At 43.6% G+C, this 23,660-nt stretch overlaps 1 protein-coding gene across 1 annotated transcript; it reads right to left on the bottom strand.

Annotated features, from left to right (window-relative positions):
* Positions 1–69: 69 nt before the first annotated feature.
* TMEM51 (transmembrane protein 51) lies at positions 70–23,210 on the bottom strand. Its single transcript, XM_033156494.1, has 3 exons — positions 23,083–23,210; positions 2,400–2,891; positions 70–1,512 (listed from the first exon to the last, which is right to left on the bottom strand). The coding sequence occupies exons 2-3, from the start codon at positions 2,741–2,743 to the stop codon at positions 1,095–1,097; spliced, it is 762 nt and encodes a 253-aa protein (XP_033012385.1). The 5' UTR covers positions 2,744–2,891; positions 23,083–23,210; the 3' UTR covers positions 70–1,094.
* Positions 23,211–23,660: the final 450 nt, after the last annotated feature.

Here is a 23,660-nt window from a genome sequence, read left to right as displayed (position 1 = left end):
CACACACATTCTTTTTTTAATAACCCACAGCATCCCAACTCTGACATATTACATACTGGAAAAAAATTCTTATTTACAATACAGTAGCTAAAAAATTCAAAAAGGCTGTGTGTTAGAAAATCAGACTGTCATCTTCCTGTGGGAACCTGAATTTTCTTTGGTTGCTTTGGGGGGGGGGCACTAAAGATTACTCCTTTAGCAGCAGTAAACTTCCCTCTGTCTCCGTAACATTTTATTTCTCTGTGATGTATAGATATATATGGCACCTGTGCATACTGCACATAATCTAAAATCTGGTGAAAAGAGAGCCTTTGATATCTCAGTGAACAGAAACTGCCAAAGTAAAGATGTAACCATGTCAAGCATCTGGAGAAATCATTAAAAATGACTGCCAAAAGAGGCATACAAAAATGTGTCATAATTTATATATATACATATAAGCTCCCTATTGCTAAAATTCAGGTGCATCTTGGTGCAGGGCTGGGAAACCCCCAGCCCAGACTAAGGTAGTCACATGAGACCTCCTCATTTGGCCCGTGGGGCAGTTAAAGTCAAGCCATACCCACCTGTCCTCACTAGGCATATTTTGTGATGTCACGTGATTGACAAGTGGGCAGCCTCTCCCTCCTGTCACAATTTCCTCCACAGGCAGTGGGGCTGAAAAGGATCCAGCCCACTGACCAGATCTGAATTTCATTACATTAGACATAAGAGGATTCATTTGTGCTTTGTTCTCACCAAGGCAGCAGACCTGTCGCCTGGCTTCACTTCAGGACAAGGCTCTCATGCCAAGAGAAAATAAAATAAAATCCTACATATAAAAAACCTCTAGCATGTCAAAAAGAAGCTTAGGCAAGAATCCTCTCTCTGGCAGACTAGTATTATATGCACAAGGAAATTATTTTTTAAAATGGGGAAACATTTGACACAAGACCCAGGATCTAGCTTGTTGTGTCCCAGACTGATCCACCTCATTCAAAGAGTCACCAAAATAGGTGTGTGGTTCGCCCTGGCTTTTTATAAAGCCACAAACTTGACATTGCCGCAGAAATCAAGTTATTAATTGTTTTTAGTCAGCAGTCCACACAGTTGCCTCAAGTCTCTTCCCGGTTCTCTGTGTGCTTATTGGGAACCTCATCGTACTGGGGCGGAGGGGTCAGAGGCTCTATTGTTATCCGCCCCGTGTTATTTCCAGCAGGGAGGTCTAAGTTGAGGTTTTTTAAGTGTAGCTTTTCGGACATGATCCTCCGGACTTTCAAGGGTTTGAGTCTTTTGCTCAGGCGGGAACTGTGTCTGCTGGGCTGACGTTCAATGTTGGGCCTTTCTTCGGCGGCAGCAATGGGCCTGGTTGGTGTGGTTTCATCAATCCCGGTGAGAGATTCGTAGGAGGGCAGAGACATACTGATCCTTGCACTTCTGTCTATGTCACTCAGCTCAGGGTGCCCTGTGTTCATGACCTCTTCGTAACTGGGCACAGAGTAGCGAGAGGGTGTCTCGTCGTCCTCTTCTTGACTGCAGAGGGAGAATTAGAAGTCATCATTGCCTCACTTTAGCACTTTAGGTTACAATATCCCAAAAGCCAGAAAACTCACTGGCTGGTATTTATTTTATTTAAAGTATTTTTTATCCAGCACGTCTCACTAATGTACTAAGCCTTACACTATTAAGACTGTATAAAAAACCCTGCAGTTCTACTGTTCGCCAGCACCACAAAAACATGGGCCCGAGGCAAAGATCCTCATGGAGCTTTTCCTTTTTTTAACATAAGAAGATGAGAACAAAGCTACCAAGTCACAGAACACATGGGCAAGTGGATAGCTCCATTGGTAGAACATGAGATTCTTAATCTCAGAGTCATGGTTTCAAGCCCCATGTTGGGCAAAAAGATTCCTGCATTGCAGAAGGTTGGACTAGGTGATCCTTGTGGCCCCTTTCCAACTCTACAATTCTCTGGTTCCATCTGTGAATACAGAGGTGATATGATTTGACTGGAACTTTGAGGCTTGGTGCCACAGAAACATGCCATTTTTATGGTTCAGCCAATGGAGAAAGATGGGACCTGTGATTGGATGAGATTGGGGGAGGGGACCTGTGAAAAATAATTAATTTCAAGATTGGTTAGGGGATCCAATGTGTGCGTGTCTTTCCTTCTCCCTCTCCCTCTTGCCTTCTCTCACTCTTGACCCCTGTAGCACCCCACCTTATTCCCCCCCCCAACAAAGCCACCCTGCTTTTTTTTTTGGAGAAAGTAGTTCCCATCACCCCTGACCACTAGTCATGCTGGATGGGGCTGATGGGAATTGTAGCCAACATCTGGAGAGCCACAAGCTCTCCATCCCATATATCAATAATTTGCTTGCAAGGCCTGATCGTATCTGGTCTTGCGACAATCTTCTCACCTATCTTCCTGTGGCTGATGCTCAACCGAGACTTGCTGTCGTATCCTAGAGATGCTGTCACTTTCCCTTTGCCTCATTCGGTCACGGACACCCAAACAAATGGAGAAAAGCAAGAGCAAGACCCCAGCACCAGCCAGGACGTAAGCCACCGAAAATGTATTGCTTTTATACGTATTTCCTCGACCACCGTCTGGCTTGCTGCTGTTTCCAACTGAGTGTGGCTTCCCACTTGGGCCAAATCCCGGGACCATGTTCCAGACGGCCATAATGATCCCAAGAACAAGCATCCCCAACCCTATTGCTGTCAAAGCATAGTGAGATCCATTCGACCTGGAGTGGGCCATCCTGTTACAATGCTGGGGCCCCTTGATCTGGGCACGGGGATGGGGTGTGGGTGGGCAATTCAGAACATATCTTCCATAAATCAAGGAACAAAGTCCAGGAATGGCTCCAGTTTGGGTTCCTTCCAAATATCTGAGTTTAAAATGAGACCTGGAGAAAGAAAGGAGGAGCAAGAAAAAAATTAAAATGACATCATTTACAATGAAAAATCTTACCCCCTCCATCCCATATCAGTTAGGTAATTTTTGCAAGCCATTTTCTTCAACTTAATGTATTTTTCTGCATAATTTTCACTAATATGTGCATTTTGTGTGTGCTCACTTTTCACTGATACACATTTGTGCACACAGCTTTTGGCAGTAGAGATGCATTGCAAAATCCAGAGAAGCATGAATTCAGAAGCACACCTGCACTTTGCTTCACTTCACACTGGTCTGAGTAGTTCAAATCAGGCCAAATATTTTTTTTCTTTTATTCTTACCTTCCACTCCCATCATCCCTGACCCTCAGCCATGTTGGCTGGGGCTGGTGGAATTTGGGAGTCTGAAAACATCTGGATGGGACCCACATTGGCAACCTCTTTTGAACTCTGCAAAGCTGCCTGAATTTTTTTTTTGCGCTGGGAAAAACAGGACGGAAGTACTTTAATTTAAAAAATAAATACAGTGGAACCTCAGTTTTCGAATGTAATCCTTTCCGGAAGACCATTCGAGTTCTGAAATGTTTGAAAACCGAAAACTCAATACAGAAGCCTCAAAACGGGAAAAAATATGAAAAACTCAATACGGAAGCTGCCTCTGAAGTTGAAGTTCGAAAACGGAAACATTTACTTCTGGGTTTATGGTGTCTGAAAACCAAGGTTCCACTGTAAATAAATAAATCAAGGCTCTGTGGAAAATGCGAATTTTGGAGAGGGATCTGAAGGAAGTTGGAGAGTTTGGAGAGGCACCCCCACTGATAACAGCAGCAGCTGCTGCTGCCACCTTCAAAAACTACCACAGGCTTGGCACTTCCTCAGAGGTAACTAATTGCACATCTGCTAATTAGCTAGCTAAGGTAAATATACTTTAGCTAAACACCCAACACTAGTTGCTCCTCCTGGAATAGCCATCAACCCACTGTTTAAAGATGGGAATATAACAGAGAGGAGGCACATCTTAAGGGCTATAAAGGGAGAGCTGATGGAAAACTATGAATGCAGGATAATTCCAGTTTGCTTGTTGGTGCTGCATTTGTGTGAATCGTAGCTAAGAAGTTCCTAGGCATGTGCTCCACGAAGGGATGGAGAAATCTATCAATTTCACAGTCTCTCAGCATCTCGTTTTTTCCACCATTGGTGCATGGGATTTCTACCACTTTCCAATTTTTAAGACCTGTCAAAAATTCACCAGCATTTTGCACTGAGACACACAATTCTGTCCCTTACATGCAATTGTGCTGAATATAGTTTTGTATATTATTTTCATGAATATGTTCATTTTTACCTTCACTTTCCAACTATTAACACATTTTTTGGTTGAACAAGTACATGGCAAAATTATGAGAAGTGCTGATTTCAAAGGACTGCCGTGTTTCAGATCTCATGACTTAAAAGTGATTTATATTAAACAAATAATGTTTCTCTCCCTTCTCTCGAGCAGGGGGCTTTGGGAATGTGGGTATCATTGATTTTATACCTGTGAAATGTTGGAGGCCACGAAAATGGTGCACGAAACACCATTAAAATAAAAGAAAACCAATGCAAGAACAATATACTCATTTATCTATAAATGCACTCTATTTTTTTACATTTTGTTGTGAGTGCCAATGCTCTGGACAGCCAAAACAGCACCATCCACTCATAAGAGGGAGGTATCAATAAGCATTCACAGAAGTTTGTTTTTTTTTAATTGCAAAACAGCCAAGCAAGGGCTGAACATGATCAGTGAGCAAGAGGGGAAGGGAGATTTGAATGGAGCACCCTGGGAAAGTACCTGGTAGAAATTGTGTACAAGGACATTTTGTTACTAGTCCCTCCGGTAATAATTTACATCCCACATCTTCCACCCAAGTATGGTGCTCAGATGCCAGACAAGATCTACAACATTTTGAACTTGAATGTAAGAGTATAAACAAACACCACATTAGTATAGGAAACTACTTGACTAGCTGAGGCTGTGCAGGGCTTCAGGCAGAGTTGTCTCCCAGCCCAACCTGGGGTTGCTCAAATTTGAACCTAGAATCTTCTGCATGCAAAGCAGTTACTCTGCCACTGAATGAAGCCCTCCCCTGCATATAGATGAAGCAGAGCATAGCAATGGAAGAACCTGTCCTTAAACTGAGCCATACCACTAGTGAATTAACTGTTGCCCACACTGACTGACAGTGGCTGTCCCGAGGTTCAATCCAACTAAATCCTACTCAGAGTAGACTCACTGAAACTCATGAACCTAAGTCATGACATGGTGCGCTCCTTCTGGGGTAGTTTGTCCACCTTTGGTCCCCACCATGCACTCAGCTCTCACCTGTGGCTCCTAGAAGCTGTCGGCATGCGGCAGCAGCCACGCCCCAGGAATGGCTTTGGCTGGCTGGCTAAACCAGGTGAGGGTAGCTGATGGGTCTCAAACTCTCGGTGAGTTTGGAACTTGCCCTGCAGGCTCTGGCAGATTGAGCAGACAAGACCAATAGTAGGTCCAACAGCCAAGAAGGCTGTTTCTGCATGTGCTGTAGAGGGAAGTGAGGGGATATCTTTGGGAGAAGGCTAAGGAGTAAATCCTACACAAACCCAGAGTGGAGTCCTTAAGACAGTTGGATGGCGCCTTGTACACCTTCTGGCAACTCCTGCTGCCAGGCTGGTGCCAAACATATTGCTCTGCTTTCTTTGGGCCACATCAGCAAGGTTGAGACAGAAATCTTGTTGTTTGAGCAGCCCAGGGCCTCCATACACTTGTGCCCCATGGAGGCCACTTTGGTGCTGCTAACACTCCATTGTCTCTCAAGATAGACAGATGCCAACAAGAACTATTAGTAGGGCAAGCATTGGAGTCCTTTCCAGCCCTACTGGGAGATGCTAAGGATCAAACCAGGGACCTTCTGCATGCAACACAGATGCTGTCCCAGAGCTACAGCCCTTCCGCAGCACATTCAGCAATAGTTCTGTGCAGCTGTCTGATTGAACCCAAGATCCAATAATACACCTTGCTCTGCCCGTTTCCAACTCTGCCTTCCCTAGACTAGAAGTGAAGGTTCAGCCTTAAACCAGCTAGGTTAGAAGGAGCTGTTTAAGCAATCAGGATCTTTGAACGTGAACTAGCCAGTAATCATTACGCTTAAGAACAACGCCCAGCATTAGCAATCTGGCTGTGTGCCAACATTTAAAGCACTTTGTTAAACTCGGTCGTCACAAAGGTTACCTGGGATTCAGTCACTCACTCTCAGTTGTCAAGCAAAAAAAGGAAGAAGATCAAGAGAGAGCTTCTGACTGTATTTATTTAGACTTCTGGTCCACCCTGACTTTGGATTCAAGTGACAAGGATATTATGACTAAACATCAGGAAGGACTTTCTGACAGGAAGGACTTTCTGACACTAAGAGCTGTTTGACAATGGAGCAGCCTTTAGGAGGTGGTGGACTCTCCTTCCTTGGAGTTTTTTAAGCAGAGGCTGCATTGCAGAGGGTTGGACTAGATGACTCTTGAGGTCCCTTCCAACTCTACAATTCTGTGATTCTATGATTCCCAAGACTACAAAGCTATGGGGGAACACAATCATCTGCAGAGCAGACTGAACACCTGTTTCATCATCTCTGGATTAAACTTTTGCAAGCTCAGACAATAAACTCTGCCGAGCTTCAATATGACTACATCATTGTGTGTGTGTGTGTGTGTGTGTGTGTGTGTGTTAACCCCTGAATCTTTTGCCCCTGTCAATGATTTACCCCATAGACTCGAAGATGTTGGGAGGTAGCAAAAGTGAACCCTGTCCTTCAGGCCAGTTATGCCCGTTAAATGAGGCCCTGATGAGAGAACTCACCCAGTTAAGAAATGCCATTGCGTTCTTTCCACCTCCAACCCCACCAATTTTGCAACTGCTAATGGTACTATGGTGCGTCTGGAAACAGAAGCCAAAAGTCGCTGCCGGTTTGCACAACCGATGATGAATCCAGCATAACCCAAAACAGCCAACATGTTTGAAGTGCATAAACAGTGAACGGCTTAGCACTGGCAATGGAGAAAGAGCAGACAAGCCAAGGCGCATTCAGGAAAAAGAAAGAAAGAAACATTATCCACGAGCAATTCCAGATGGCTGTGCTTAAGTAGAACTTGCTCACTGTTTAGGTTTGGGGGGGGGGGCAGAGGGGAGGAGCTTTGGAATAGCCCTTCTGCCAGTGGACACTCTTCCCCACCTCTCCAATTCCTGTCCACTGCACTGCTGCTTGCTGAATGGTAGCGTGGGGTAGTGATTAGAACCCAAGCTACCAATGTGGTGTCTGTGGGCACAATGACGCTTTTGAGGACATCTGAGTCACCCCCTCCCTGGATTTTTATTCATCCTCATAATTTTACAAGGGTCCCCTCAAAACCATCATCAAATGGGAAGGCAGTGACACAAGACCAGGCTTTCTCAGTGGCAGCCCCAAAGACCAGAATTCTACCCCAAAGGATATTTCACCTGCTCCCATTGCAAAGGTTATTGAGAAACTGGTTCCAGGCATTTTTTCATAGAATTGTAGAGTTTGTCCATGCATTTGGAACCTGAAGCTGAAGTATTATTTGTAGTCCAGTCCTAATAATAGCTTTTGCAATCACTGTTTAATGTGTTTTATTTAAATTGTTGGTTATTTAAAATGGTTTTATTATAATTACGGTGCTTTGTTGTAAGTGATGTAGGCTGCACCATGGTACCTTTTGGAGGGCTAAATCAATCAGTATAATCAAACAAACAAACAAACAAACAAACAAAGGACAATGCTAGGTTCAGAGATGCATTTGATGATTTGCTGGTGGTTTTGCTCTCTCATCTCATATAAATATCATGAAGATCTATGAGGATCCACATCTTGAATGGATTTTTTTTGGTGCTGGCAAACAGATCTATAATTTTTTTACTTTGCAGTCTGATAACAACAGCAACAACAATGGTGTGTTAAAATGAATCAACTTCAAAGCAGAGTCTGAGAAGCTGGCTTGTTTCAAACGAACCACAGTTAAAATTAACCACAATTGATGGTTTGGATGTAACATTACACTGTGGTTATTCTACTATGAACGTGAAGGAAAAGAGGGGAGGGAGCAGAGTGCAACATCAGATTTACAGTGGTTCATCCTTGCAACACTAAACCATGCTGGAGCCACCGTTGCATTAAAAAGCTCTCCATCTTCAATAGAGTAATTTCTTAAACAAATGAGCTGACAAGGTTTCTGTGTCGGGAGCACCCTAGCAAATACCTAAAACCCTCCAAATCAAGGTAAGGTGGGCGGGAGATTTTCCATTAAGTTAAGTGCTTCTTGGTAGCTCATCAGCTGCTAACCTAACAAAGCTAATGGACATTGTCTTTGCTCCTCTGTTTCGTTTACAGAGAAATGGCAGAGATATGCTTATAGCTGCTTTTAAGCAGATAAAGTGGTCGTTCGGAGGTTAATTACTCCTGATAAAAGCCATTTTGCAGAACAATATTAATTTGGTCCAACCTCCTCTTGAGCTGTAATCGTGCATGTCTAATGAGAAGCAGGGCCAGGGATCATCATCATTAACACCTGTTCCTCACTCTGCATAGGTCCTCCAAGTGTTTGGTGGCCCCCCGAGGACGACTGGGCTGCTGGAGAATTAATTCAAAAGCATCGGCCCCTCGCATGGGCATGGCTGGGGAGACAGGGTGCAGCTGCCGCCCCAAATGAAGTAAATAAATAACAATAGTTAACTAACTGACCAATCGTGTCGCAAATAGCTTTGTTCTACCCCACCCCCAACATAAATCCTGCCCAGTTAACATAAATCCTGGCCATGCTCATGCTCCCTTGATGTCATGGACTGGCTGGACACAGAGGAATGGTGGGAGGATTCAGCTGGGGTATTCCCAAGGGAAAAAGGCTTAGAGCCCGGGGATTGGTGATGGGATGACGATAAGTGGTCAGAGGGAGAAGATTTAGGGGGAGGTGTCGAAAGCTGAAGAGGTAACAGGGTTTAGTAAGCAGAAAGAAACCGTGGCAGAGAGAAGTTGGCAGGGGTGTCAACTTGAATAAAATATGGGGGGGGGGCAGGTAAGACCCGCCTCGCATAATCAATCACAAGACACCACGCATGCACACCATTTGATTTCGCCGAAGATGAAATCTTGGAAATAAGCCTGGAAGAAGGGGAGGATCTTTCTCCAAGGTAATACTGTGCTAATCCCCCCCATCATCAATTGCTTTCAAAAGTCCCCCTGCCCCGGTCCATTTCTATGGTGGTGCTGCTTGGGGTCTTTGAAGGATGGGAGGCAATAGAAGCTGCTGGGGACTTCCAGGGAATTGAGGGATCTCAACTGGGGGTTTGAGAAGGGAGCCATTTCCTTTCTGACACAGACATCCCTGTTTCAGTTCTATTCAATGGGCCATGAATACTGTAAATAAGCAGTATTTTATAAAATACTTAAAATAATAAAAACAGTTAGGCTGAGTGGCACTTCAAACCTTTTTCTTACACAGAAGCTGTTGCTAATACAAAACCTGGGGTGGTGGTGTGGGGAGACAGGGGGAAATGTGAAATGTACAAAAAGAAAGGACACAGCAAAGAAAAAAATTAATAAAGACTGTGCAGGAAATTACAGCATGACAAACTGAGAAGAACAATAAGAGGAAGTGTTAGGGTGCACGGCCAGAAGAGGCCAAACCCAACTGTGTGACCCAAACAAACTAATTTACAGCAACCCACTGGTCCTAGTTAAAGACCACGTCTAAAATAAAGCATACCTGTCACTCGCCGCAATTTAAATTTGGTGCCAAATACATGGTGTGCCACTTTTGGCTGGGATAGGATGACCTCGTGTCATACAACATCAAGTGATGGATAGGTGGGCAGCCCCACCAACCCATCAAATGTCATCGGTGAAAGGTTTGGGGACAAATAGTTCCCTAAGGTTGATGTAGATGGGAAGCATAGTATAATGGGATGAATGTCACACTCTTGACTGGAGAGAGATGGGTTTGAATCCTCAGGAAGAGCTCCAGGTGACCTTAGGCCAGATGACATTTCCTCCTCCTTCACCTCCATAAGAACATAAGAAGAGCTTGTTGGATCAGGTCAATGGCCCATCTGGTCCAGTCTCCAGCCAGCCCCAGAGCTTCCATTACAGTTGTGGATATTTTTGGTACAGTATTTTTGATCTGGATTGGAGAGCGGCAGAAAGGGCATTTAAAGGATATTTAGAAGGTGTCCCCCAGTTTAGGCAATTTCACTTATGCACACGGGGTCTGAAACGTAAGCCCTGCATAAGAGGACAAGTCACCAGTATGTTTTAAATTTCCTATTTGGGAATTCTGTGTGCTGTCGTTAAGTTGCCCACCACAGAGGCTCTGGTATAGGCAATGCGTATATCCCATGAAGAAAATAATTTTTTAAAAACACGGATGTGGAGCAATTGGGAAGAACCCTGGTGTCCTTAGAGGAAGGGTGTGGTACAAATGAAACTTAGTCATAGCAAACAAGGACTGGAGGGCCTGTTCCAGTTTGTCTGGATGCTTGAAATAACACCATAAACAAGCAGGTATACAGGTGGGGGCACACACAGACCCTACTTGGTATATTCCCCAAGCACAGCAATGGGGAACCTCAGGCCCCTTCAAGTCTCACTATCTAGCCTTCAGGACTCTTCTCAGGCCGCACCCCCTTTAAGTGCTTACGCCAGGTGAAATGTGTCATCAAATTCTGATAATGCCTGAATGCAGGACGAAAAGAGGCATATTATGCGGGCATAGATACTCTCCAATTTTTGTGCAGTTGGAATGCAGTCTCCTTTGGGGTTGTAGCCAATGCTGGCCTTACTCAGAGTAGACCCACTGAAGTTAATGAGCACAACCAACTTAGGTCTATTGATTCCAATGGATCTCCTCTGAGTAGTACTTAGCTGAATGCAATGCTAATCCAGAACCACTGATCCACCCAGCTTTCCCCCTTCGCCCTGCCCAGTGCTGTAATGCGGCCCCCATGAGGTTCTCCACGAGAGTATGCGGCCCTCGGCTACTCTGGGAGCATTTTTGTAACTCAGTCTTTCACCAGCAAGCACTCAATATCTACAAGGTGATTAATGCAGTTCGTCCCTCTGCCTAACCTACCTTGTTGCTAGGATAAAATGTGGGGGAAAGGTGGAAGAGTCATTAATAATGATTAAATTGCATTTTTAAAAAAACATTCTGCTTTTAGAGTATATGCATTTTAATGCTTTTTATTTCTTTGATCTTAACAGTAAGCTGCACTTTGGGCTTATCTGGAAGGTGAGCTAGGTACCTCCATAATAAAATGATAAAGAAATAAAATAACTTCCTGCTTCCTTGTTCAGTAGGTCAGGCTTGGTAGATGCTCTAGCTAGCAATTGCAGGAGAGTGTGGTGTAAGTTCTTGGCTCTGAACATCTAAGCTTGAAGAACTCTGTAGGTCACAAAAGCTTGCCTCTGGCGTTTTATTCGTTTTCATTCACAACCGTCTTTTCCACCCATGCTTTGAAAAACCAACTCTTGAAGAGCAGCGAGGTTAATGAAAGGAATCTCTCATGAGAAAAAACCATGAGGTGAGTGTAGAAGAAAATGGAGCTATAGAAGGCAAGTGTGACATGTGTGCCTAGTGGAAAACACAAGCATTCTCAGAGAAAAATGCATGCATGTTTCTAGTCCTCACAGAGGTAAAAATATGAAATTATGCTTAGAAACACAGGCAGTGCTTGGTAGTGATATGGCTTCTGGGATCCAATTTAGAGTGCTTGAGGTGAAGCATAAGTATTTCAAAGTGGTTCTGTAGTCAAAAACCCTTGAACTTAAATATTTGATTAGGAGTTGTTGTTCAATAAAGGACACAGGGCTGGATTTAGGTTTGATGAGGCCCTAAGCTACTGAAGGTAATGGGGCCCTTTATATGTCCAGCTGTCCTTTGTCAACAACAAATTGTCACTGCTTTTTGTGTTGAATATATGCTGTATGATAATTTATGGATCTAATAAGTATCTTAAGCCATTTGCACATAACAAAATATGTATTTTATCAAAGTAATTGTTAAACTGAAACACAATTAAGAAGTCTATTAATAGTGAAATACAATTAAGAAGAAGTATATTAATAGTGAAATAATGATTAAGCCAGGCGTCGGCAAGGTTATCCAGCCATGGGCCAGATCAAGCCCACGGAGAATGTCCGTGGGCCGGACATGTGCAGTGCGATGCCGGAAATCGCGTCTGCGCATGTCTGTGATACCGAAAATCATCTGGACATGCACAGACACGATTTCTGGCATCGCGCTGCGCATGTGCGACGCCACGAACATGCACAGACGTGATTTCCAGCACCGGTCGACAAGTCCCCGCGCTGCGCTGCTTTAGCGCGGTGGGGGGGAGGGCTTGCCGAGCGAGCGGCTCAGTTGGCAGGCAGCGCATGGGCCGGTAAAACGGCCTTCGTGGGCCGGAGGTTGCCGACATCTGTATTAAGCTCTAACTTAAAATGATTGGGGTCCCGTTACTTACATCATAGGAGCCTACACAACACAATACAAAACAAAACACTGTTGCTGTATGTAGGTTTTATTTTACAGTAGTACCTCGGGTTAAGAACTTAATTCGTTCTGGAGCTCTGTTCTTAACCTGAAACTGTTCTTAACCTGAAGCACCACTTTAGCTAATGGGACCTCCCGCTGCCGCCGCGCCACCACCACATGATTTCTGTTCTCATCCTGAAGGAAAGTTCTTAACCTGGGTTAGCGGAGTCTGTAACCTGAAGCGTCTGTAACCCGAGATACCACTGTATTTGTTTTTTTCTTTTATTATGGAAATGTACATCCAGTTTTTTTTTCTTTAAAATTTTTAGGGTCCCCCCCAAGAGAGTGGGGCCCTAAGCTATAGCTTGTTTAGCTTATATGTAAATCCAGCACTGAAAGGACACAACACAGTGCTGCAGAGGTTTTCTTGGAAGTAAGCACCAAGTATTTCAGTGGGACATACTCAACTGTAAATAAGTTTAGGATTGCAGCCTTACAGTAGTTTTTCTTTGGTGTGTGATCCAGCATGGGGGTGGGATGGGGGGGGGGGAGACCAGCAGTGAAAACCAGAGGCTTTTGAACTTTGATGATGATTATAATACTTTTATTATTTATACCCCAACCATTGGGTATATGATCTTTATATTGTTATGGCAAGAAATGTAATGATTTATGTATAGGTTAAACACACACACACACACACACACACACACACACACACACACCACCCCATAATTGTCATAGGAACCTCAAAAATTTCCTTTGTGCCTGACCATTACGGAAATCTAATATACCGGTAAATTCTTAAGTGAACCTTAACTCAGGAACAGACCTTGAATCACATTCCTGTTTATGCTTCCAGTATGACTTTAGATTTTTAGGAGAATTAAACGCCACAGCATTGCATTGGGATATAGTGGAGCTGGGGCAGTGGACGAAAAACTGAGCTACAAAATGACATTGAGCTGAAGCCAAAGTTGTAAGAAATCATACCAATTGTTCTGGGTACAGAAGGAAATTTCTGATCTGCTATCCTGCACTATGGAAAGTAGTTCAGAAGCTTGTTGTTGCATTTTCAACATCCAATTTAGTGTAACGTGGTTTTAGGGTGGTTGTCCAACTTCTCTCCAAGCAAAGAAATCAACACGAGATTACTAAACATGGTGGTTTAAGATTCCTGCTATGTGACTTTAAAGCAGAGAAACTGGTATCACTTCATCAAGCCCATGCATCCCATAAAGAATTTACTAAACCATGAAGTAGTTAGTAAACTAGACTCTTGCTAAATGATTATGAGACTTTGAAAAGTTGGTATCATTGGAGCAAGTTCATCGGTGTTGTTGAATTAATTAAACAATATAGTTTTAATTGAATTTTTGAATTTTATTGTGTTATTATCCTCCTTAGTGGGTCATGCAAACGGCTTTTCTTAACAATACTTTCAATAGGGTAGGGGGCACTAGGAATGAGTTTATGGCACCGAGGGGGCAGTGCCTCGAAAATGGGAACAACTGCTTAAAAACATTTCTGAGCCACTTAATATTTTAAAAACTCTTAAGTGGTACAGGAAAATACAACATAAAAATAATAAAACAGAATTATGAAAATAGAACAGAATAAAACTATTATCCTCTCTCAGGAGCAGAATATTAATGCAACTCCCTTCTTAGGAAAATTCTCTTTACTGACTTCACACTACCTTTGCTTCAATTGGCCTTTGGAAATTAACCACACTGTTATGCCTGTTCTATTTGGATTGCTGTACTGCTCTTCAGTTTTATTATATACTTTTTATAATCTTATAATTATATTTTTGCTCGAATTGCTATTAACTGCTATGGAACTTTAGTTAATTGTCATATAGAAATATTTAAAATCAATAAAGAAGCAAGGGGGCATTATGAAAGTTTGAGGATACATTTCACCCAGGCAGAAACACGCAAGGTGGGTGCGAACTAGTCAGGGGTGTATGTGGGGTGTGGTCTGCAGAGTCTGAGGACCAGATAGAAAGACTTGGCATTCAGTCCCCGGACCTGAGTTCTCCCTCTCTTTAGACTAACTTCTGGAGGACGTTGAGAGAAAACCTAACCCAGTGCTTACAAGGTCTTTACCACTGTCCTTAACTGTTGCAGTAAGTACACCCACTCCCATAATTGCTCAGTTATAACTTTTCTGCCAGTTTGATTGTATTAATCTAGGACACAATAGGAACCTAGGTTCTCTCTCCCACCGCAGAGCGTTAAATCAGCAAACCAAAGCCTGGGCCTTTGGTGATGCTGTAACATGCTCCTATTGCGAGTGATCAGTGCATACATTCAAACTCAGTCTACATTTGCCACAGACTGCAGATGTGGTGCAGGCAGTGTGGAGAGAACCGAGGCTAGCCATGCACTTGATCACTTGGATTTTAGTCCACAAAAGACAATGACACACACACACACACACAAATCTGCTACGCCATCAAAAGTGCCGCAAGGCTCTGTCTTTGTTACAACAGCCACTCCTCTGGAAGGCTTAAGAGTTGTGTGGGAAAGTGAATGCCAATCAGAACGGAGGAGAAAGCCTGTGGCCTTCTATATGTTGTCATATAACACAACTCTCATCAGCCCCTAACCGGGATGGCCCACTTGATCAGGGATAGTGGGAGTCACGAGTCCAACCATGTTGATAAGGTCCCAGGAGGCTGGCAGTGTAGAGCCCCGAGCTGCAATCTCCACTCAGCTTCCAAGTTCAGGCATGACTTTGGTTCAGCCTTCATCTCTCGACCTAGCCCACCTCACAGGGAAGTTGTGAGGACAGGAAGGGATCATGGGAAATAACTCTATGACAACCAAGTTTCAGCTAATGCAGCGTCTCTTGCAGCCAAAGTTTACAGATCTGAAGGCAAACGAATGTCCCCCTTTGCATCTGGTAATATTATTACATACTCATTTTCACCCACTTTTTGCAAAGCAAGCAATCCCAAGGCACATCAAATATAAAAATCAATACTAACAATACAACAAGCCCAATTAAAAACATTTCACACTATGTAAGGCTCTCCAAAACCAGATGCTTTTGTAGACAACACCCATCAGCTCTTGGCTTTTTGCCCTGCCATATAAATTTCGATAGGTCCTTTTGCCATTTTTTAAAACAGTCTAGTTTGTCCAAAATTGGTATGGCTTGGAATAAGAACAGCATCCTTGGTAGGACATTCATTTTGACCACTGCTATTCTTCCCATTAACGACAGTTTAAGTCTTGTCCAGATCTCCATATCTTTTTTTATCTCCATCCACAATTTTTCATAATTATCCTTATACAGGTTCAAATTCTTGTTTGTGAGATTGATACCTAGGTATTTTACAGATTTGACAAAATTGAGGCCTGTGGCTTCTTGAATTCTTTGGATCTGTTCTGCACTCAGATTTTTACCTAAAACTTTGGTTTTCTGCTTATTTAATTTAAAGCCAGCAACAAGTCCGAATTGTTCAATTAATTCCAAGGCTCTGGGGACACTGCCTTCTGGTTCTTGCAGGGATAGCATCAAATCGTCCGCGAAGGCACGTAATTTGTATTCCTTCTCTCCCACTTTAATTCCTTTTGTCTGTTTATCTTTCCGAATCATATTCAGAAGGACTTCCAGGACCGTAATAAAAAGTAAAGGGGAGATAGGGCACCCTTGTCTTGTTCCTTTCTCTACTTCAATCTCCTCCGATATCACACTGTTTACAATAACTTTTGCTCTTTGTTCTGTGTAAATGGCCTTAATGCCATTTAAGAATTTTTCTCCAACTCCCATCTTTTCCAAATTCTTTTTCATAAATGTCCAGGATACTTTGTCAAAAGCTTTCTCTGCATCAACAAACAATAGTGCTGCATCTGTGTTTATGTCTCTTTCCAATTTTTCTAAAATGTCCACAATGATTCTCGTATTATTACTTATTTGCCTTCCTGGCAAGAAACCTGCTTGGTCTCTATGTATATGATCTTTCAACACTCTTTTCAACCTTGTAGCCAAAACATTTGCAAAGATTTTATAATCCACATTCAAAAGGGATATTGGACGGTAGTTTTTCATTAGAGTCTTATCAGTATCTGGTTTTAAGATCAGTGTGATAAAGGCTTCTTTCCACGTCTCTGGTGCCCTATCTCCTTCTAGTATTCTATTGCAAATTTCTCTTAACGGCTGTGATAGCCAGTCTTTCAATATCTTGTAATATTTTGCTGTTAATCCATCCGGTCCTGGAGCCTTCCCCAGTTGCATATTGTTTATTGCATCTTCTATTTCTTGTGTCGTTATTGGGTGGTTGAGAATTGTTAGTTTTTCCTCTGGGACCTTTTGCAATCCGTTCTTCTCCAGAAATCGGTCTATCTCTACTTCATCTATCTTCTCCTCCTTGTACAGTTGTTTATAGAATCTCTGAAAGCACCATCTGATTTCCTCCGGTTTCTCTACATTTTTTCCATTTACTACCAATTTACTGATGACATTTGCCTTTTGTCTTTTCTTTAATTGCCAAGCTAGTAGTTTTCCACATTTATTTGCAGATTCAAATGTTCTTTGTTTCATCCTTTTCACTTTCCATTCGATGTCTTGATTCATGATATTCGCGTATTGGGATTGCAAGTATTTGATTTCTTTTTGGATTTTAACACATCTGGGATGTCCTCTTAGTTCTTTTTCCTTTTCTTTGATTAGTTTCAACAGTCTCTCCATCTCTGCACTTTGTTGTTTCTTCTTTTTTGCCTTTTCACTAATGAGGAATCCTCTCATTACCGCCTTACTTGCATCCCAGGCAATCCTTTTCTCCACATCTGAATTCCAATTAATTTGAAAATATTCTTTCATCTTTTTCGCCGCTCTTTCTACTAGCTTGGTATCTCTCATCAATGCATCATCCATTCTCCACCTGAAAGAATCCTTGGAAATCATTTTTAGGTTTACCTGTACCGGATTATGGTCTGAAAGCGTTTTAGGACCGATTTCTGCTTTTTGTAATTTTGGAGCCAATTCATTCGAGATCCAGATATAATCTATCCTCGACCATGACTGCTGAGATTCACTGAAATACGTTGCCTCTGTTTCTGTGGGATTTTTTAATCTCCAAGAGTCTACCAAATTCAAATTGTCCACCATTTCAAAAAAAAGTCTTTGGGAGTTTCCCATCATTTGTTAATTTTGTTCTTTGAGATCTGTCCATTAATGTGGAAACTGCCCCATTAAAATCTCCAAGGCAAACTACCTTATAGTCCAAATAATCCAACAGCAAATCATGGATTTTTTTGTAAAAAATCGACTTTCCATCATTTGGTGCATAAAGTCCCAGAATCAAAAATTTTTCGCCTTGTACATTAATTTCAATTGCGATGTATCTCCCTTCTTCATCTTTAAATAGCTGTCTTGGGCTATATTTCTCCTTTGCATAAATCACTACTCCTCTCTTCTTGACCTTATCCGATGATATGAACTCTTGGCCTAATTTTTTGTTCTGTAGCAATCTTCTGTGACGCCGAACTATGTGGGTTTCCTGTAGACATATTATATCCAAATTCTTCTTTTCTATGCTGTAAAACACTCTGCGTCTCTTTGGTCTCTGATTTAATCCCCGAACGTTCCAAGTCATTAACTTGAGCGCCATTTCTTTGTTTATTCCTCTCCTCCAGTTGCCTGTCCTTTCTTATCTTGTTCTGGATCTTGGCTTGGTCCTGGTGGTCCCGGCGGTGGTGGAAATACTTCTGGAAACTTGTAAAGCTGTGCTGAATCCAATGGAGTTCCTTTGAAATGTTCCAGATGCTTGTCCAAAAACTTTTGCTTATCCGCCAAGGACCTTATTCTTATCTTTTTCCCTTCAAACGTGAATGCCAGGCCTTCTGGAAATTCCCAACTGAAGGAGATCTTTCTTCTTCTTAGCTCCGTCACCAGGTCGTTATAGGGAGCTCTTTTATCTAAAAAGAATCTGGGGATATCCTTGTAAAAAATTACTTTATTCTGCTGTACCACCAGGTTATTTCTGTAGTGTAAATCCAGAAAGTAGTCTCTGTCGTGTCTATCATGTAGCACAATCAAACAGTCACTGACTGTTTTAGTGCTTTTCTTTCCTCTGGAACCTCTTGGTCCAAATCTGAAGGCCTTCACTATGCGTGCTGAGACGTTTACCTCTTCTAACTCCCAAAAAGTCGAGAATAGTTTCACAATATAGGCTTTCAGGTCTTCCCCCTCCAATTCTGGAAGACCCCTTATTCTTAGGTTTCCTTCTCTCTGATGTAGTTGCAGAAAAGCAAGAGACTCTTCCACAGTCCTCTGTCGTGTTCCAATATTTTCGATCTGCTCCAAATCCAAATTGTCCAATTTTTCCTCCACCTTTTTTATTTTTTCTCTGACCACTTTAATTTCCTCCGAGTCCTTTTTTAACGTGGTCACCTCCTGCCCAATTTTATTAATTTCGTCTCTGTTCTTTCTTACGTTTTCCTCGATTTGGCCAATCGATTTTTCTAGCGTTTGGGTGGAGGCTTTAATATCGGCCTTAATATCCACTTGGAGCTTTTCTATTGCAGAGTTAACTGTTGTATTCACTGATGCACCAATAGCATTCACCGATTCTTGTGTTTGCTTCAACCCTTCGGTGACACTTTTCAAGCCTTCTGCAATTTCTGCCACACTTGCAGCCAATTTCTCCATTTGTTCCTGAAGAGTTAAGGAAACAGAGCCTTTCCTTTTTTCAGAGCCAGTTCCTTTAGATCTAAGTTCCATTCCTTGTGGGCTCTGTAACTGTAATCTCAAGGTCACTCCAGTTGCTATAGTAACAATCTCAGACATTCACAGCAGAAGACCAACAGTCCCAAAAGTAAACACCAGGTGGCCTGCAGCTAGCTTTCTGAGAACAAAGAGGCTGCTGAGCCAGGAGTCCACAATAGTCCATTAATCCAACTTTTAGGCAAAGAGTTCAGATTTTTCAGAATTGTAAATTCCTTAAAGCCAAGAAGAGTCTATTTTAAATAGCCCAAGCCAGTAGCTGTTTTCTCACTTGCAGTGTAACCACCAAGTCTTTAAAATAGCTTGTATCTGGCTGTAAGAGAGTCAAAGTATCTCCACTGGTAAACAGTCACTGTAACATTGGAACACCAACAAAGAAAAAATGGCAACAATATATCCCAGCCCGCTACTGACCCGGAATCCTAATCCAGAGGGTGAGGGGCTTCTTCTTTTGCCATATCAACTGTTTTGGAATCTTTAAACAAACTTTAAACAACTTTTAAATCACTTTTAAAAAGTTTGGCAGAGTTCACAAAACTTTCCCGTTAGCCGCGGCTTTGATCCTTTAGCGCTACCAAGCTCGCGCAAACAGTTCCAAGGGAACAGGCTTCCTTTTGGAGTTTCCTCTGCAAGCAGTGCTCTTTAAACTTGTAAAATAATCCAAATTTTTGACTTACAGAGTTTCTTTGGAAGTTTCTATGTAGGAAGTGCCGGGTGCTCAGGTCTGGCGGGATCGCTGCTTTGATCCTCCGCAGGCAGCCGCTTCTTCAGTCCCGTGCTGGGGCTCCGCTCGCCCGATTCTCCCCCTTACGAGGGTAAATCAGGAGCGGAGACAGCACGTCTGGGACCCACGAAGCCGTCGGTCCACGGGACGCTCTTCCCGTGGCTTTAAGGGACCCGTGGCGCAGGCACGGAGCTCCCTATCGCCTAACGGAGGACGGAGCCGTCGGACTCCCGTCCGCCATTGACTCGGCACCTAACCGAGATTTTAACAGACTCTAAAGACAGAGGAGGCTTTGCCCTGCCGGACTTAAGGCTTTATTTTGAAGCTGCGGCCTTTTGCTGGTTAAAGGATTGGTTTAAACTAGAGAACGTTGATGTGTTGGACTTGGAGGGACATGATAATATGTTTGGTTGGCATGCATACCTTTGGTATGACAAGGTTAAAATCCACAGAACTTTCAAGTCTCATATTGTGAGAAAATCCCTATATCAGGTTTGGATTAGATACAAAGACTTGTTAGAGAGAAAGACTCCTAGATGGATCTCTCCAGTGGAGGCCAAGGCATATAAGAGACCGAATATGTCTGCAAACTGGTTAAGATATATGGACATATTGCAGCAGGAAGGGGACTCCTTTAAGCTAAAAAGCTATGATCAAGTAAAAAGTCAGGTCCCCGACTGGCTGCACTATTATCAGGTTTATGAAACATTTAAAATGGACAAAAAAGTTGGTTTTCAAGTAGAAAAATCAAAACTGGAAACAGAACTGATAGAATCGAACTTCAAAAACCTTTCCAAAATGTATAATCTTCTGCTAGAGTGGCATACAAAAGATGAACTGGTTAAATCCTCAATGATAGATTGGGCAAAAGATGTAGGACATAATATTATGATGGATGACTGGGAGAGATTGTGGCAAAAAGGTATCAAATTTACTGCTTGTCATGGTTTAAGAGAAAACATAATGAAAATGGTTTATAGATGGTACTTGACACCAGTTAAGATTGCTAAGATGAATACCAAAATGTCAGATGTATGTTGGAAATGTAAACATGCGAAAGGTACCTTTTTTCATATGTGGTGGTTGTGCCCAGCGGTAAGTGCTTTCTGGGATAAGATTTATAATGAGCTTAAGAAGGTAATGAAAGTTACCTTTTGTAAGAAACCAGAGGCATTTCTCCTGAGCATAACCAATGAAGAGATACCCAGTCAGGATAGAGTGTTTTTCATGTATGCCACAACAGCAGCTAGAATTTTATTGGCGAGAACATGGAAAGGTGAAGAGATACCAACGGTGGAGGAATGGCAGATGAAGATGATGGAATACATGGAACTCGCAGAACTGACCGTCAGAGTCCGGGACCAGAGGGAGGGGAAGGCGTCGCAGGAGTGGAAAAAATTTAAAGACTATTTAGTTAAATCAGTTAAATTGAATATTTGAGCAGAATTAAACAGAATATCGGCTTTGGTAGATATGTGTTAGATATGAATGGTAAGAGGAATTGTTGTTATGTGAAAGATGTATGTGTCAAAATATGTTAAGATAGGTTGTTAAGATAAGATACATAGTTATTGAGATATTTGACTAAGTAAAAGCTAAGTAAATTAAAATTTGGGTAAAAGTGAATTGAACAATATATAAAGCTACCTTGAAGAAGTATATGTTTTTTGAAGACAGTGGAGGGAACGGGGGAAGTCCCCAAATAGAGAAGTTAGAAACAAGAAATATTCAAAGAAATATATTGGTTAAGGTTTGTATTTTTTATGTTTTTATTGTTGTTATTGTTTTGAATGTTGATTATGTTTATTGTTGATTATGTTTAATGTTTATTGTGTTTTTATTGATGTTTATGTTATGTGTTGATGTTGTATTTTGTTCTCTTTTTCTTTTATTGGAAAATAATAAAATCTTATAAAAAAAAAAAAAAAAAAAAACACCCATCAGCTCTGCCAGCTGAGGATGATGGGAGTTGTGGTCCAAAACATCAGGTTTAAAGTAACAGCCACTGTACTTAAAAATCAGTGGACTAAAGAGTCAAGCTCAAAGCTGCTCACACTTTGCTGTGATTCTGGACACTCTGTACATGCTCAAAAATAAAGAAATCATCAGCATCTAGCGGTGTTCCAGTCATTCAGAAGCAAATACGAAATATATGTGTGTGCGTGTCTGCAAAACTGCCTTCCCTCCGAAGATCGGGCGTGTAAGGGCCACCTCCAAGATCCGGGAAGCAACAGTTAGGAGAAAAGCTCCCGCCTGGGCAAAGTCCTGCAAAAGCCAAGAAGAATGGAGAGAGAAGAGGAAGCGAGGGAGAGGCAGGGCTCCCTCCCGGAAACGTAGACGCTGCAGGAAGGGTGGAAAGAAAGGAGGAAGGGGAGGAAAACGAGAAGAAGAAAAAAGCAGCACCGCAACTTTGCATGCGCGCGCATTTTCGGAAGGCAGGAAAACTGCCATCCTAACCGCGTTCCTTAAGCAGGGCGGATGCGTCACTGAATCTCCAACAGACACACCTGCATGCAGGCCCCAAGTCCAGTTTGCTAGGTGTGGGGCTTGTCCTCCCCCAGCCCCTGGCCGAAGAAAACGAGAGTCCGGGGCTTTTTCAAGAGGAGAGAAAACAAGAAATCGAAGGCACGCACAGCGTCGCCACTCCCTCGCAAAGGCCTCGGATTAGGGCCTCCGGGATCCTGCGCCCCGTCCCGCGTCCCACAGACGGAGAAGCAGAGAAGCCAGACTCCTGCGGCCAGCAAGTGGTTTCACGTCACCTGCCTCGCCCCGCAGTGCCCAGCCCGCCCCGTCCTCAATGGTTCCCTCGCTTCAAAAGAGTGAAGCGCAGACTTTTAATATACGATCAACCCGACGGCGGGCACGGCTGCAATGTACGTCTCTCACTTAAACACGCACGCACACACACACACACTGCATGGTTCCTACTAGGGAAACACGCAGAGGATGGCAGCGCAACAGGCGCTGAACACCCGCCCCCCGTCGGCATTTCTGAGTCTCCCCATCGTCAGAAAGCGCACGTCGGAACCCCGGATAATATTGAAGCGGCCCCATCACAGAAATCTCCACCGCGGAGATGTGGGGGGGGGGGGAGCCCCCGTCGAGCGTGGGGATGGGGCTCTCAGCGCCCACCCCCACGAGGGGCGGGTTTGCGTAGGGAGGGGGTCCCGCTGGGCTGAGCTCACCTGCTCGTTGAGCTGCGCCCCGCCGGCGTCCGCGCATGGTTCCCGGAAGGTTACGAGCGCGCTCCGTCCTTCTCAGTGGGGGTGGCCGAGCGTCACGCCCGCGGTGGCCGCCCCCGGTTCCAGCGCCCTGCCCTCACGCGCTCGGCCAGCACCGGCGGAAGCAGCCGCGGGCCGGACGGGTCCTAGAGCCTGCGATCGACTTCTGCGCCCAGCTGAGCAGCTTGTGGGGCGCAGGAGGGCGGCAGTGGGTAGGCAGCCGGGCCAACGCTCGAGGCAGCCTTCCCTAAGCTCAGGAATGGGGGAGCGGTGTCCCTCCCGGACGTCGTTGGCTTCCAACTCCCGTCAGCCCCAGTCGCTAGCCTGGCCAGGGACGAAGTCCAAGAGCAGCTCGAGGGCCAAAGGATCCCACCTCTGTCGATAATCCTGCGCCCCCGCTGCCTGGAATTCCCCCTTGGCCCAGACATTCCGTGTATGACCTGGAGCACCCACGTATTCCTCTTCTTATTGCTCCAACTTTACAAGAGCAGAGCCGTCCGCTACATTGTGTGCCCCCCTCCCGCCCAAATCTAGCCCTGGAA

This window comes from Lacerta agilis, chromosome 8, assembly GCF_009819535.1.
Source record: "Lacerta agilis isolate rLacAgi1 chromosome 8, rLacAgi1.pri, whole genome shotgun sequence".
Lineage (NCBI taxonomy): Eukaryota > Metazoa > Chordata > Lepidosauria > Squamata > Lacertidae > Lacerta > Lacerta agilis.
The sequence above is the reverse complement of the archived record's forward strand: the minus strand, read 5'-3'. Positions and strand labels throughout refer to the sequence as shown.